At 40.2% G+C, this 13,197-nt stretch overlaps 1 protein-coding gene across 4 annotated transcripts in view; it reads left to right on the forward strand.

Moving 5' to 3' along the window:
* The window catches only part of CEP112 (centrosomal protein 112), a 155,072-nt gene that overhangs the window by 50,972 nt on the left and 90,903 nt on the right, over nucleotides 1-13,197 (forward strand). For 3 of the 4 annotated variants that reach the window (XM_064676103.1, XM_064676102.1, XM_064676104.1), the window contains exons 18-19: nucleotides 3,641-3,776; nucleotides 7,021-7,128. In XM_064676103.1, the coding sequence (XP_064532173.1) occupies nucleotides 3,641-3,776; nucleotides 7,021-7,128 (244 nt within the window). The remainder of the gene's footprint in view (nucleotides 1-3,640; nucleotides 3,777-7,020; nucleotides 7,129-13,197) is intronic. The other variant, XM_064676105.1, reaches the window with a different exon arrangement.

Raw genomic sequence — 13,197 nt, forward strand, 5'->3', positions numbered from 1 at the left:
TGGGGCACCTCCGTGTGAGGGGCAATCTGGGATCAGGAGCAGGACTGTGGGTCAGCTTATATTTCCCTGTACAAAGTCAAATATCTGTGTCTGTGTACTGGATGGGTCCTTGTGTCTGTAGTTTATACACAGAAGATACTAAGAGGAAACTCCTGAAATTTGCTTTTGCGTGGAAAGTTTGGGTGTGTCCATTCTGTTCACGTGTGCTTACACCCCATGTCTAAAGGGTTTTAATTTAATTTATTGAAGAGGCTGAGACCCAGACAGGCACCTCTCCTGCTCTTGGGTGCTGTTGGAATGGTGGGAACCCCGTGAGTAACATATTGGTTCATCCAACATTTGCTGCAACATCCCAAGTTTAATTAACCTCTCCTGTAAATCCCTGGATTGCCTCATGTTTCAATAACATCACTTGCAATGCTGTAACGTCTCAGTGTGTTTAATTGTTACCTCTCAGAAAACGTTTCAGGAAGCAAAGCAAATATTTATGATTAAGCATGAAGAAAAAATATGTAAGATGTTCGTATTTCCCATTTATCAGCACATTTCAGAGAGCTGCTTTCTCAAATTGAAACTCTGGACTTCAGAGTCAGCTTTCCCTGAGATGGTTTGTGCTGTGTAAGATTCCTGGTTCCGTTGGTGTATCCTTTATACACTGAAACAAAAGGAATGTGCTGCTTTTAAAATTGGGGCCAAGGAGTAAATTCACCCTGTTTTTACATTCAAGCCGGCTCAGCTTTAGGGGATTTAAGTGATGTAATTGTGTTGTATTGGGCCCCACAACTAGTCCAACTGAAAAAAAAATAATCTTCAAAGTGAATATTTTAGTGCTTCATGCAAGGCACATTGCTTGGTGTCTTGGGAAGAAAAAGTGAAGCTTTTCTTATATTTGTGAACCGAGGGCCATTGTTGTACAGGTTTTCTAAGCTTCTGTACAAATCTGAACTGCACAAAAAGTGGAGAGCTTTGGCTCCCACATCCCTTAAAAATGAAGTTTTATTCCTGGTTATAATGAGATGTTGCATTTATTCATGGGATTAAGTCCTTAAAAGAAAGGAAGTTGCATAAAACCAGATTCCTAGAAGTTTACATCATAATATTTCAAAATAAAAATAATCTTCCTAAGGAAGAAGATGCATAAATTTGGAGCCTCACTAAGGGCACGAGGACTGACATCTTGTCCTTGTATTAGATTTGTTCTGTTTCCATCTGACTTGACCAAAAGTGTCTCGTGACACTTGTCAGTGTGGATGTGTTTGAGTAAGCTTTGATTTTTGGATTCGTTTCCAGTGGGGAGTGGAAGTATTAGATGTGTTTTGCAGGGAGGGAGGTTTGTTTGTGCTGAGTTAAGGATCTCAGGGAGAAGGAGTGGAGGTTTTCCCCTCTCCCTGGTCCCTCCAAGGTGACACACGTGGACAGAGCTCTGCTGGTGAGCCTGACCACATCCTCCCTTCCAGGATGCAGAGCTGTTATGAGGATCTCAGAAGATAATTCAACCTCTTACAAATTCTTCTTTTTGTTGTGGAAGAGGGGAGCGAGGTACTCACTGTAATTCAGTGTCAAACAGCTGTGAACTTAAAAATATCTGTATTCAGCAATTCCCTGGCACATGGGTTTGGGGGGATAACTGAGCCAAACACCTTTGCAGCTGGAGCTGATGGATAATGAGCTTTTCATAGCACTTCAACCTCTGGAAGCATCACTGGTTGTGCCCATTCTGAGAAATGGTGGAGGAGTTTTGTCCTTGCAGTTGTGATCTTCTGGATCCTCTGCGGTAGAAATTTAAATCCTAAATGATCTTTTGGCCACTTGAATTTAGATGGGGGGAAAAAAATGTTAATTTGTTGGTTTTTTGCTGTGTAATTTTTATTGTCTCGTGAATGAATGGAGATTATGCTTCGTCCTCAGAGGACTCTAGGAAATGGAATTGATGAAAATAAAGCATATCTGAGTGGATGTGATGGATACTCTCTAGCAAATTTGAAGAAATTTGCACAGGTCCTCTATGAACACAAACCCAAAACCCCTAAACAATTATCACCAGAAATGTGATACAGGATGTTGTTGTGTTTTCCTCATTTCTGCTGGGTAAGAAAGGTATTTTCCTTTTCCTGTAAGGAAAAGAGCAGTCTCCCTACATCTCAATTATTCCATCAGCTGTAAGGTACCAAAAGAATTTATTTTTCTTTAAAATATGCATCATGAAAAAAACCTATAAAAGTAAACAGTAATACACTGACTCAGGGCTTGTGGCATTTCTTTGATCTCTTTGCTAATGGAATTACCCTGCTCTCCTCCACTGCAAACAGCCCCTTTGTGAAGATGTAGGATTATGTTCTTTGTCCCATTGTCAAAGTCTGGTCTGAAAACCACAGAAGAGGATGTGAATACTGTAACTTTGGGCTTGGCAGCTTCCTGACCTTTCTGAAAGGCTCACTCAGTGCTGCAATAGCTCCTCCAGTGCTGGCAAGGTGACAGACTGGGTGAATTAGCTGGGCTTTTCCGTCTCTCATGTGTCAGAGGCTTTGTTTTATATGGAAATAATTTCTGTCAAAATGGGAAATTTATCGTGAGGTACTTCCTCTCTGCCTGTAAAATGAAAATGTCAGCCACAGGTCTCTTTGAATGTGTCTTCTGTTACAAGCCATGGGTGGAGCCAGCTTTGTCCAGCGATGCCACCGTCGCGTTTCCCGGTGTCTTAACGCAAAGTCAGGCAACTCCTCTGACCTGTGGCAATAGAAACGTGGCACAGAAAGTTACAAACACTGCCTGGTTGCTTTCTATTTGAGGAATCACATCAAAACTTCTTAAATATTTACTGGTCACCAGAGTTTTTGTCTGTGTTGTGGCAATATGATGTCCATCTCTGGTTTTTATTATAAAATATGGTAGATTCGTTACTATTGATGAACCATCGTGTCTGAGAAACCCAGACTGATTTCTGTAGATGTCTCGAGTTTAATATGCCAAATAGTAGAGGCTGTTCATATAAAATATCTTTGCATAGAGATTTAACATCTGCAAAGGCTGAATAGGTATTACAGCATTATGGGTTTCTAATAGATTAAGAAGGTACCACATGTCACGCATTACCCTGCTTTGCATTTTGAGATATGACAAGCAGGGAATAATCCTGCACCTTGTCTGAGCAAAGATGGCACTGGGATAATTTTTTTATTTTTTATTTTAATGGGAGTAGGTGATCATGTTAAAAGGAATTTGTTTAAATATTGGGGGGGGGGCATTAAATATAACTTAATTAAATCTCATTTGTTATTAATTATATATTATTATTAAATTTTGTTCATGGAATCTCGTTTAATGGTTGGATTAAAAAAAGGGGGTTCTCCAGCAGGTGGTGAAGCATTAAAGTCAACACAGACTTTGAAGGTGGAGGTATTGTGAGCTCTGAAGGCCGTGTTTGGGCGTGCGAAATTCAACCGGAGAAAGCGAAAATAACTCGGGCCTTCCATTCCCTTCTTCAAAGCCCTGCCAAGGGAAGTTGGGCAGAAGCTGGGACAGGAAATTGAAATCTGAATACTTATTTTCAACTGATCGGGTTAAAGGCCTCTCTTTTACACCAGCACACTCGTTCTTTTATTTGATACTTGAACTCTGAAAATTTTCTGTGACTTTCTAGGGAGAAGGAGGAGCAGCTGAGGCGGGTGACGGAGGTACAGAGGCTGCAGGCCCAGCAGGCAGGCGCTGCCCTGGAGGAGTTTAAGCGGCAGGTGGAGCTGAACTCAGAGAAAGACTCTGCAGAAATGAAACAGCGGGTGAGGAGGTCACAATGCCAGCCTTTCTGAAACTCTGGCGCAGTGGGATAGCGGATTCTGATCTTATAATGCCAGAAACATGCTCCACTTGAGAGTGCTACATCAAAATCTTTCACAATGTAGTGTCTTTGCCAGCAAGTCAGAAAGGGATGGTGGCAGTTGTTTCATCTTTCTAACAAAGCCCGAGTTGTCATTGTTATAAAGATATCTGCAGTTATGATACTGATTAGGGATTTTTCAGGAGTGAGAGTATAAAGTGTTAGTTTATACACCCTATGGAACAACGTTTGTCGTTTTCCACTTAAACGTGTGTCTCTTCCTACTCTTTTCCGAACGACTCTGTCTTCCATTAATGAGCTCCTGTAATCAGTTGGAGCCCAAGCAGGGGCAGGGCCACTGTGGCTGCTGCCAGTCATGTGCACAGGATGGAAAAATCCATTTTTCTGTCCCTAAAAGACAGGGGCTTTAATTTAAGTAACAAGATTTTATTGGCTCCAATTTCTCACAGAGCAAACAGTAGTTAAACCATCCCCTCTGGGACTTCACAAAATGCAGCCCAGGGGGTGAAATCAGGACCAAGCAACAGGTGATCAAAAAAAAGGGGAGGAAAGGGATATTTCCTTAACTCCCTCGTGTGGTTGAGATCTCCAAGCATAACTCCAGCTTGTAATTCTGCCTGACCATATACTCAGTGTTCCAAACTCACCTACTGTAACCCAACCTTGCTGCTGACAGGAGGGTGCTGCAGGCTGGCACTGCAATGGATTGCTCAGGATGCTGGCTTAGAATTGAGGAAATTCTCTTTTTGTTGTTGTCATGAAATTATTTTTATGGAAGTCTTCATTGCTGGTATTTTTAAGACCCACGCAGACAGCAAATAATAGAAAAAAGCAAGAACAAACTTATAAAAGCAACAGGCATTCAGCAAACTGGACCCACGAGGGCAATACAACAAATCCTACTATTTTAATCTGACATTCTCTGTACTACATAACTCTCCTGCAATTTCTTCAGGATGACTTAAAGTAGTACCCTATTTCTGCTCCAAAAGAGATATAGTCTCATTCTATAAAGACTAATAATAGTTTCATTCGTTTAAAAAACCTCCAGCAAACAAAACCAATCCAAACCTAAAGAAAGGGCAAAAGAATTCGGAAAACTTAAGTCACTTGTAATTTTAAAATGACAGTAGATTTCTTTTAGAATTCTGCCACGGTCTGGGAAACTTTGAAAGTGAATTTTACTGTGCTCCATGAATCAACCATAGGTTTACTCTGTCCCTACTTGCCTGCTAAAATCTAGAAATAGTAAATGATTTTTGTACAGTTGAGTAACACTGTTCTGCAGGAGCCAAGGTCCAAGGAAATACATCAAAGGAACACTGCTGTGGCTCTCTTCAGAGCTTTGGCCTTTGCTGTGATTCTGCATCCACATACTCTTTAGATAAATCACCTGATACATTGGAACATACTGGAAAATTCCTTGTTTTGTGGTTAGGTGGGATGTGTCACTTATAAAACAACAGCTGCAGTAGCCATAGCAACGTTGTACTTTTAACTACATTAGAAATGCTGGGCTTCTAAAGCCATTTTTGGGGTGTGGTAAAGTTAATTACAGAGATGAGTAGGATGGGGCCTGGCATTTTCAGTTCTTATAGTCAATATTGGATTCATTAGTCTGGCTGTGTGATATTTTTTTGCCATCTGCTTCCTATTTTGTCAAGCTTGTGATTATTAAGAGTCACCTGATGCCCACTGATGGGGGAGTGATGGTTTTTAACTGCAGGATCTGCTTTTTTTTTTTCCAATAATAACCAACAAAAAGAGGAACAATACATAGACTGTGTCATGGTACTTCAGATCTGGGGCTTCCTGGGTTTGGCAAATAATGATCAGGAGCCTTCACTGCACTCGTAGGAAATATATGAATGTGACCTAATGAGTAAACCACAAAAGCCAGTAGATTTAAAGAATCTTTGCATATGTTTTTATTATTTCACGTTTTAGAATGTTTTCATTCTGTTAGGAAAAAAAAAATCCTTTAATACAGTAACAAGATCTGTTATTTTTCTGGGTTTTATTGACCTGAATAAAGTATGGCCATGGATGTGCAATCTGAGTAAGTTTGGAGCGGGAGGAAATTATTCATAAAATGTTCATTGAAGTTCCTTTTCTTAATGGCAGATAGTACAGTGAGGTTCAAGAGCTGCTTCCTTTCTATTCTATTTTACTACTTTCTAGTTGGCCAACTGCTCCTAGTCCTGCACCTTCCTCTCTTGCAGAACTACTTTCCAATAAAATGCTTTTCCCGCTCCGAGTGCTGCCTTTCCTCTTCTTTCCTGGCTTGGGAGTGATGTCCAGGCCAGTTGGCACAGACATCTGTTGAAGGCTGAGCACTCCCTTAGGCCAAGCAGGATTTTGGCTTGTGGTTCAGGAATTCATGTGTTTCTTCTTTTTGTGTAGCAGATGGGCTTGTGGCAGCACTGCCCCTCCCGACCTCTGCACCCTTTGCTCTTTTTTAGGGAGACATTTTTTAGGGAGATGGTTTATTCACTGCTTGTGTTGGGATCTAGATCTAAAAGTAATTGATGAGTATGCACTGCAGCATAGTAATATATATAATATATATATATTCCCCTGGAAACATGCCTGATGTGCAGCTAACAGTTGTGCTTTTGATACAAAAGCCTTTGTTAATTGAGTTGTGAAATTGCTTCCTTGATGCTGTGTGCTGGAATCTGTGGGACTCATTATTCAGAGGCGATGACTATCTTCAGAGAACTTCACTTGCAGCCAAATAATTCTCTTTTAAGTTATTTTCTGATTTAATGTAAACTTACTTTAAATGTGCAGTTTATGCACTGACTCGCACATGATTTCCCTTGAATTTCCACAGGCAGTGTATTTTTGAGTGAAATATATTTGAGTCTTAAATGTGTCTAGAAAAAATATTCACTTAATTTTGATGGGATGTTCAGCACTGTTGAGTGAAAAACTGAGTCAATACTTTGTAATTAGGGAGTGGCATGACATAAGTGATCACTCTGTCCTTGGGTAACTAATAATCCTGTGGTGACTGAATATTCATTTTGACCACAAACGTTGTTACCATTCCCAACAAGTGATATTCTCCTCTTTGATGATTTACAAACAACTGTAGAAACATCAGAACATTTCAAACTCTGCCTTTTTTTTTTTTAAAAAAAAAAAATTGAATTAAATATTCCCTTTCTTTTACCATGTAGATGGCAGAGGTTGAAGCTGATCTAAGCAGATCAAAATTGCTACGGGAAAAACAATCCCAAGAATTCTCCTGGAAGTTGGAGGAGGTCAAGAAAAACTATGAACAACAGGTCAGTGGCTTTGCTCCTTCAGGTGGAGGGGAGGAGGGACAGCCCTTCCTGCAGCTGTAGGTCAGTTCCTGGGGCAGGCTTAGCCCTGTTCTCACTGTGTGTTTCTGTCCTTCCTATAAAGACACAATTTATAGATCTGCAGAGTTGATTTGTTGGGGGATGGAGGAGGAAGAGCCTCCACAGAAAATATTTTTGTTTCCTCTTTGTGATCCTTTGTACCTCCGACTCTTTCAAATTGTTTCCCAGGCTTACAGGTGGCAACACCTATTTTCATAATCAGCAGATTAAGTTATTTAATGCATTATCTGTTTTTCTTCTTGTCGAGAAACAGCGGTTTGTTCTTTTTATCCTTTTGAGCGTGGGGTGTGTTCCTACAACTGCTTGTTTTGGCCCACTGGTGGTGATTTTTCTCCGTTGTAAAAGTAATTTCAGGGTTGGGGAATATTCAGGAAACATTTGGGTGGAGACAAGAAAGTTGAGTTCAGTAGTGTCATGGAGTGTGAAGGGAAAAAACAGAAGTAGAAGTAGACAAATTGTTGCATGATAGAGGTTTGAGGGCTGCACAGCTGCACAGCCCATCCCAGCTGGTGTAAAGTGCTGCTTGGTCATGGAAGTAAAGTGGCCTCTGTTGGTAACACCTGGTAAAGGATTAGAAGGTTTTTTTAGTGCTTCATAGGAATAATGTGATTAATCCATACAGGTTCTCTCTTATCAATGTGGATGTAAGTTTGCATTTCCACCAGGGGATGTGGTTTCATTTCTTTTCATCCTCTGTGCTGTAAGGGGATGAACCAGTGCAGTTGGCTTTGGCACGAGACCTGCTCTGGCCCATCTGGAAGGGGCTTTTTCAAGGAATTAAGGAACAAGATGGCTTTGGTGGGTGTTGGGAGAGACCTTTGCCTGTGCTCAGGAGGAACAACAAGTGTGTTTTGTGTAGGAGGGAGTTTGTTGGTTCAGATCAAAGTATTTTCCTTGTCCTCACTTAGAATTATCAGTGTCACCACTTGGGTTGCCAGGATCTTGTTCTCAATCTTAGGAACATGATTGAGAGAGGTAAATACTAATCTGCAGTGTATCAGGAGTTAGGACATTCTTGTTCCTACCTACAAATGGTAATTTTTTTCTTTATTATCCATGGTAAGACCTACCAAGCCATAGATAAAATGTTCTGCCCAGTACTCAGCTGGCTTTGCTCACTAAAGGCAAATGATAATGTCTTGTATTGTCATGGTTTGGTTTTATGTGTTTTCTTATACCCTCATCCCTATTATATTTACACCTTCTGGAGACTGGATCAAAAAAAAACCCAAACCCAAGAAATTAATGTGAGGGTTAAAATGGTTTTGTTGACTCTTTTTACATTGCTATTCTGTAACAATGTTGATATTGTGGTCGACATCAGTGAGAGCCTTTTCCACTCAGAGGAGAAGTTTACTGCTTCCTTTTTATTTTATTTAGGATAGCTGCTTTTACTGTAAGAAAGAACAGCTAGGCTTTATGAAACATCACTGGAACCCAAAGGAAAGGGTTTCAGCACTAAACAGCTAAACAATGAGAGCCTCAGAAGAATTTTCAGCGGAATCCTGTTTATGCCCTTTCTAAAAATTTGTTTCTCTTTGTACTTCATTTGGAATGTTCTTTGAAAACTTGTGAGCATGAAAAATATGTGACCCTTCCTGCAGATTGTAGTGGGTTATCACTGGAAATGATGTTCCTTTTGTATGGTCCTTTCTGCTGCACAAAGCCCCTTCAGCCCCACCACGGGGCAGGATGAGCTCAGTCCTTCCACACTTAAAATTTCCTTTCAGTAGTTCCAACTTCTGTTTCTCTGTATTACCCTCTATTTATGCTTCAGAGCTCCTAAACCATTTTTAAAGCAGACTTTTCCTTGCTTGGTTTTACTGCATATTTCTTTGGTTGTTACTTGGGGAGGAATAGGCTGATTGAAACAGTTTAAATAGAGCAGTAAATTAGAACTGGGGATACATTTCGACAGGGCTCTTGCAGACTTCCACTTGGAAATGACACCCAGCCAAAATCCTGGATATTTTAGCTACCTGAAAAATGTAGTAATTGCTTTGAGATGTTCTGCCTCAAGTGTTTGAATCTAATTGTCAGATGGAATTTACACACAAAGGGAAGGAAAATTGACCCTGAGCTCTGTTTTGAGTCACTTGGCACAGCGAGTGGCAGGAGTAGTGCTGAAGGCACACTGGACAATTCACCTGCCCATAAATTTAATCAAATTGGTAATGGAGAACCAAATTAACTGATGTGTTATCCTGTTCTCCAATCTGAGAAATATTTTGGAAATGTAGGGACTTGGGAGCTGTGGTTTCACCTCTCTGCTTTATATGAATAGTTGCCTGTGCTTCACAGGACTCTCCTGGAATATTGATTTCCAAGAGATTACTGCTGTGAACATGTTGGTTGTGGGGCTGAAAGATTGCTCTGCCTGAAGCTTAACCACAGTGATGTGTTATATATTGATATTTATCTGATATTTTTAACAACAAACAACCTGATATATACCGATATTTATGTATTTTTTTCTTTTACTTGAAAAAGAATTAGGACAAAACCGTATAAAACCATGGCAGTTAATATTTTGTTAACTTTTCAAATGCATTGAAATCCATTAATAAGGTGAAGAAGAACTTTTGGATCTTGCAGTATGTCTCTCCTGCTTCCAGCTTCATCTGATTCAGTGCCACTTGCTTTTGAAGTATCCACTGAGAACACTCTTAGAGAGAAACTGGTGGCTTTTTTTTTTTTTCTTTCTTTAAATATACTTTAGCTCAACTTTGTTCTACTTGCAGCTGTTAGATTTGAAAGTATATTTTGAAGAAAAAAATAACTCCAGCAGCACCACAGTTCCTATCTGCTGGGAGCAGCTGCTTTCGGCACTTCAAAGCCAGTGGACACCACAGTGAAGGCCTCAGCCTTTCCTGCCTTTGAAATGGTTGCAGGATCTATAGTTGGGCTTTATGGCACTGTCAGCACAGGAAAAAAAAAGGTTGTTTGGTTTTTTTGCACCCCCTCCCTTTATTCTTTTTTTTCAAATTTTTTTTTCCTGCTTTCTAACAACATCCCCAATTTAGCTCCCAATACCTGGGAAGTGTTTCTGCTGAGTTCACTTTCATATTTGAGAGAGCACGTGCCCAAGTAATGCATTTTAGTCAAATTTGACAGGAAAGTTAAGGAATCTGCTGTTTTTTCCCATATCCATGTCATTGGAGCACTTTCTGAGAGCACATCTCTCGTGATGAGTGGTGATACCCCAGCAAAGTGCCTGTGGAGGGACAGGGCTTCATGCAGGGATTTCCAAGCAGGCTCAAGCACATACTCACCTTTGTTTCAAGCAGGTTTTCATAAATTGTTGTGAATGGAACACTTGCAGTGAACTTAATGTGATCTTAATGTTTAAATGACATTAACTTGTCCTTTAAAGCAATAATAGTCACTATGATGACTGTTACACCCATATTTTGCTATGAGTAGTTGCTGAAGTGCTATAACTGAGTGAATGTGAAACAAATGAGATGCAAAATCAGTAAGAGAGCAAAGTCTAGGAAATTTTGTTTTCCTAACAGGGAGAGATCACACTATGAAACAGCTGATGAGTTACTGTGGTAGCAGGTTGGTGTTACCTGATGAGTTATGGCCATGCCTTCTGAGATTAGATGCCAACCTAAATATATAAAATAAGCCTCTTGGTTTGGTTCATCTTTAACTGTGTTTATTCCATTTAAAATAATTATTCATGCTTCCATAGGAAAGTGGGAAGCTGTTACGTGATAGCTGAAGAATCTCCCCATATCTCAGGAAATCCTTTCTTGCAACATTTATTGTTGATTTCTTCTCTAAAACTTGTGTAAAAAATAGAGTTGTCATCTTGTCCTCTTTAGCCAAATAAGAAAGAAAGAGGACACCTTCAGAAATATTTTACTGGGCATTTAACAGAATCCCTTTGAAATCATCCTAAAGATGAGTAAATAGTCTATCCCTTTAAGTTGGGAGCACAACAAAGGTGTGGTTGAGCTTAAATATGCCTTTTAGATTAAAGAAAGAGAGGTAAAGAAGTGCAAAATCAGCTGGTTAAAAGTGAAAAAGCGTGTCTGCAATCTCACCTGCCAGCAGCAAGGACAAGTATCTGAGGTGGTGTTGGGAAGTCGTTCTTATTTTAGCAGTGTGCTGCAGCAGAGGAAATTATTGAGAGGAAGAATGTGCTTTAGATCTTTCTGTTTGTCTTTTATAACTTTGTGTGAGGTTAATTTAAAGAAAAGAGTAGCTTCTCTCAGGTAAAACATTAATTTGGTAATTACAACCATTGTTTTTATACACAAGTGTATGTATTTAAAAGCCAACGCCTTATTCAATGCCACTTAATATCAAGGTTCCAAGCACAATCTCATCCTCAGTTGCTTAAAATAATTCTAAAGTGTTATTTAGTTCAACATGTAATGGCTGGGCATCTTTCCTGCTAATTTTTAGCTGTTTAACTTTGTGCCAAGGGATTTCACCAGTGTTTGGATGATCAAGGCTGTGATGATGTTGTTTTGCTTTTGCTTAAAACTGCAGCGATAATTCCGTGAAATGCTGGAGGTGTGGGGTATTTTTGACCTGGGTGTGTTTTTATCTGGAAGTGTAGGGTATTTTTGACCTGGGTATGTTTTTATATTTTTCCCTTGAAGACCTACCCAAGTGTATTTAGGTAATAAACATTGTTTAATTGAGGCGTTCAAGAGTTCCTCATCAAAATGTTCTGAAGAGCCTTGCAGAGAATTTCCATGTTCTCTCTGGGAAGTCGAGCCAGAAGAATTTGTGTATGACAGAGTGATGTAAAGGCTGTGACCTCATGAGAGAGAGGGGGAAATACAGCATGGGTCAGGAGTAGAGTAAAAAATGGAGATTAAGCATTGACTCCAAGAAACTGCTGTGACTTGAGGATGGGACTTGGAAAGGAAACTCCTCAGGGAAGATAAGTCCTTTTCTGGTTTTTTCTAGCTTCTCTTTTACCAATCTGTCACCCACTCAAGTGAAGAAAATACTTACAAAAGACCTGCTTGAAATCTGCTATTCCTCACACACACCAATGTTCCAAGTGTTTCTTAGCTGTACTTTAACCTGTTCAGTTTTATTCTGAGATTCCCAATCCATTTTTAATATGCTGGTTTAGTTATGAGGACAGTCTTTGTGAAAAGCTTTGTTCCTCTCCTCTTTGTCTGTAGTCTAAGATAATTGAAATACAGTCTATTCTTGCAAGGAGGCCAAATGAGCACGGTAGTAGAAGCTCTAAATTTTTCATGTCATCAGCAACAAGCGGCATAAATTTCATTTAATAAATTAATCTAGGATGCATAAACGTTTGCTTTGAACCATCCTAACACACAGATGAATGCCTTTTGTGCAGGATATCTGAGGAATAGTTTCTTCAATCAACATCAACTTTTCACTTTATAGCTAAAACTCACAAATGGGAAAAGGAGATGAATTTAACCTCCGAGTGAAGAGTGGGTGGAAATCTTCTCATGGTACCATTGCTGTTTACAGAATTGTTAACTAGACAGATGGGTATTGGCACTGTCTCCTTCAGGCATCTAACTTTGTGATTCAGAGTTAAAAGCCTGAGCTCCCTGTATAGTCAACAGAATCAACTTTGAGGGGAGGAGGGAGAGGGGAGACGGTTCCAGGAACACAAGCGGGTGCCTGCAGTAAATTGCGAGCGAGGCGGCGAACGGCTGCGGAGTCAGTTCTCAGTGTTCAAAGAAGGTCCTTGGATAAACTCTGAATCCCCAAACAAAGACTATGTACAGTAAATTCTGTAGCAGAGCCTGCTACAAAGAGGCCCTTGCAGTGACTCAAGGTCTGTTAGTTTGTGAGGAGTGTTTCTGGTTTTAGTGGCGCGGGGGGACCGGGGAGGGGACGGGGCCTCCTCGTGTTCCTCGTGGTGCCAAGTGGGATTTAATCACGGGGATGCAACTTCATTTCAATACATTGTGGGCTTACAGGGAGACTGGAGAGGGGTTTTTTGCAAGGGCACATAATGACAGGACAAGGAGGAATGGC

This window comes from Pseudopipra pipra, chromosome 19, assembly GCF_036250125.1.
Source record: "Pseudopipra pipra isolate bDixPip1 chromosome 19, bDixPip1.hap1, whole genome shotgun sequence".
Lineage (NCBI taxonomy): Eukaryota > Metazoa > Chordata > Aves > Passeriformes > Pipridae > Pseudopipra > Pseudopipra pipra.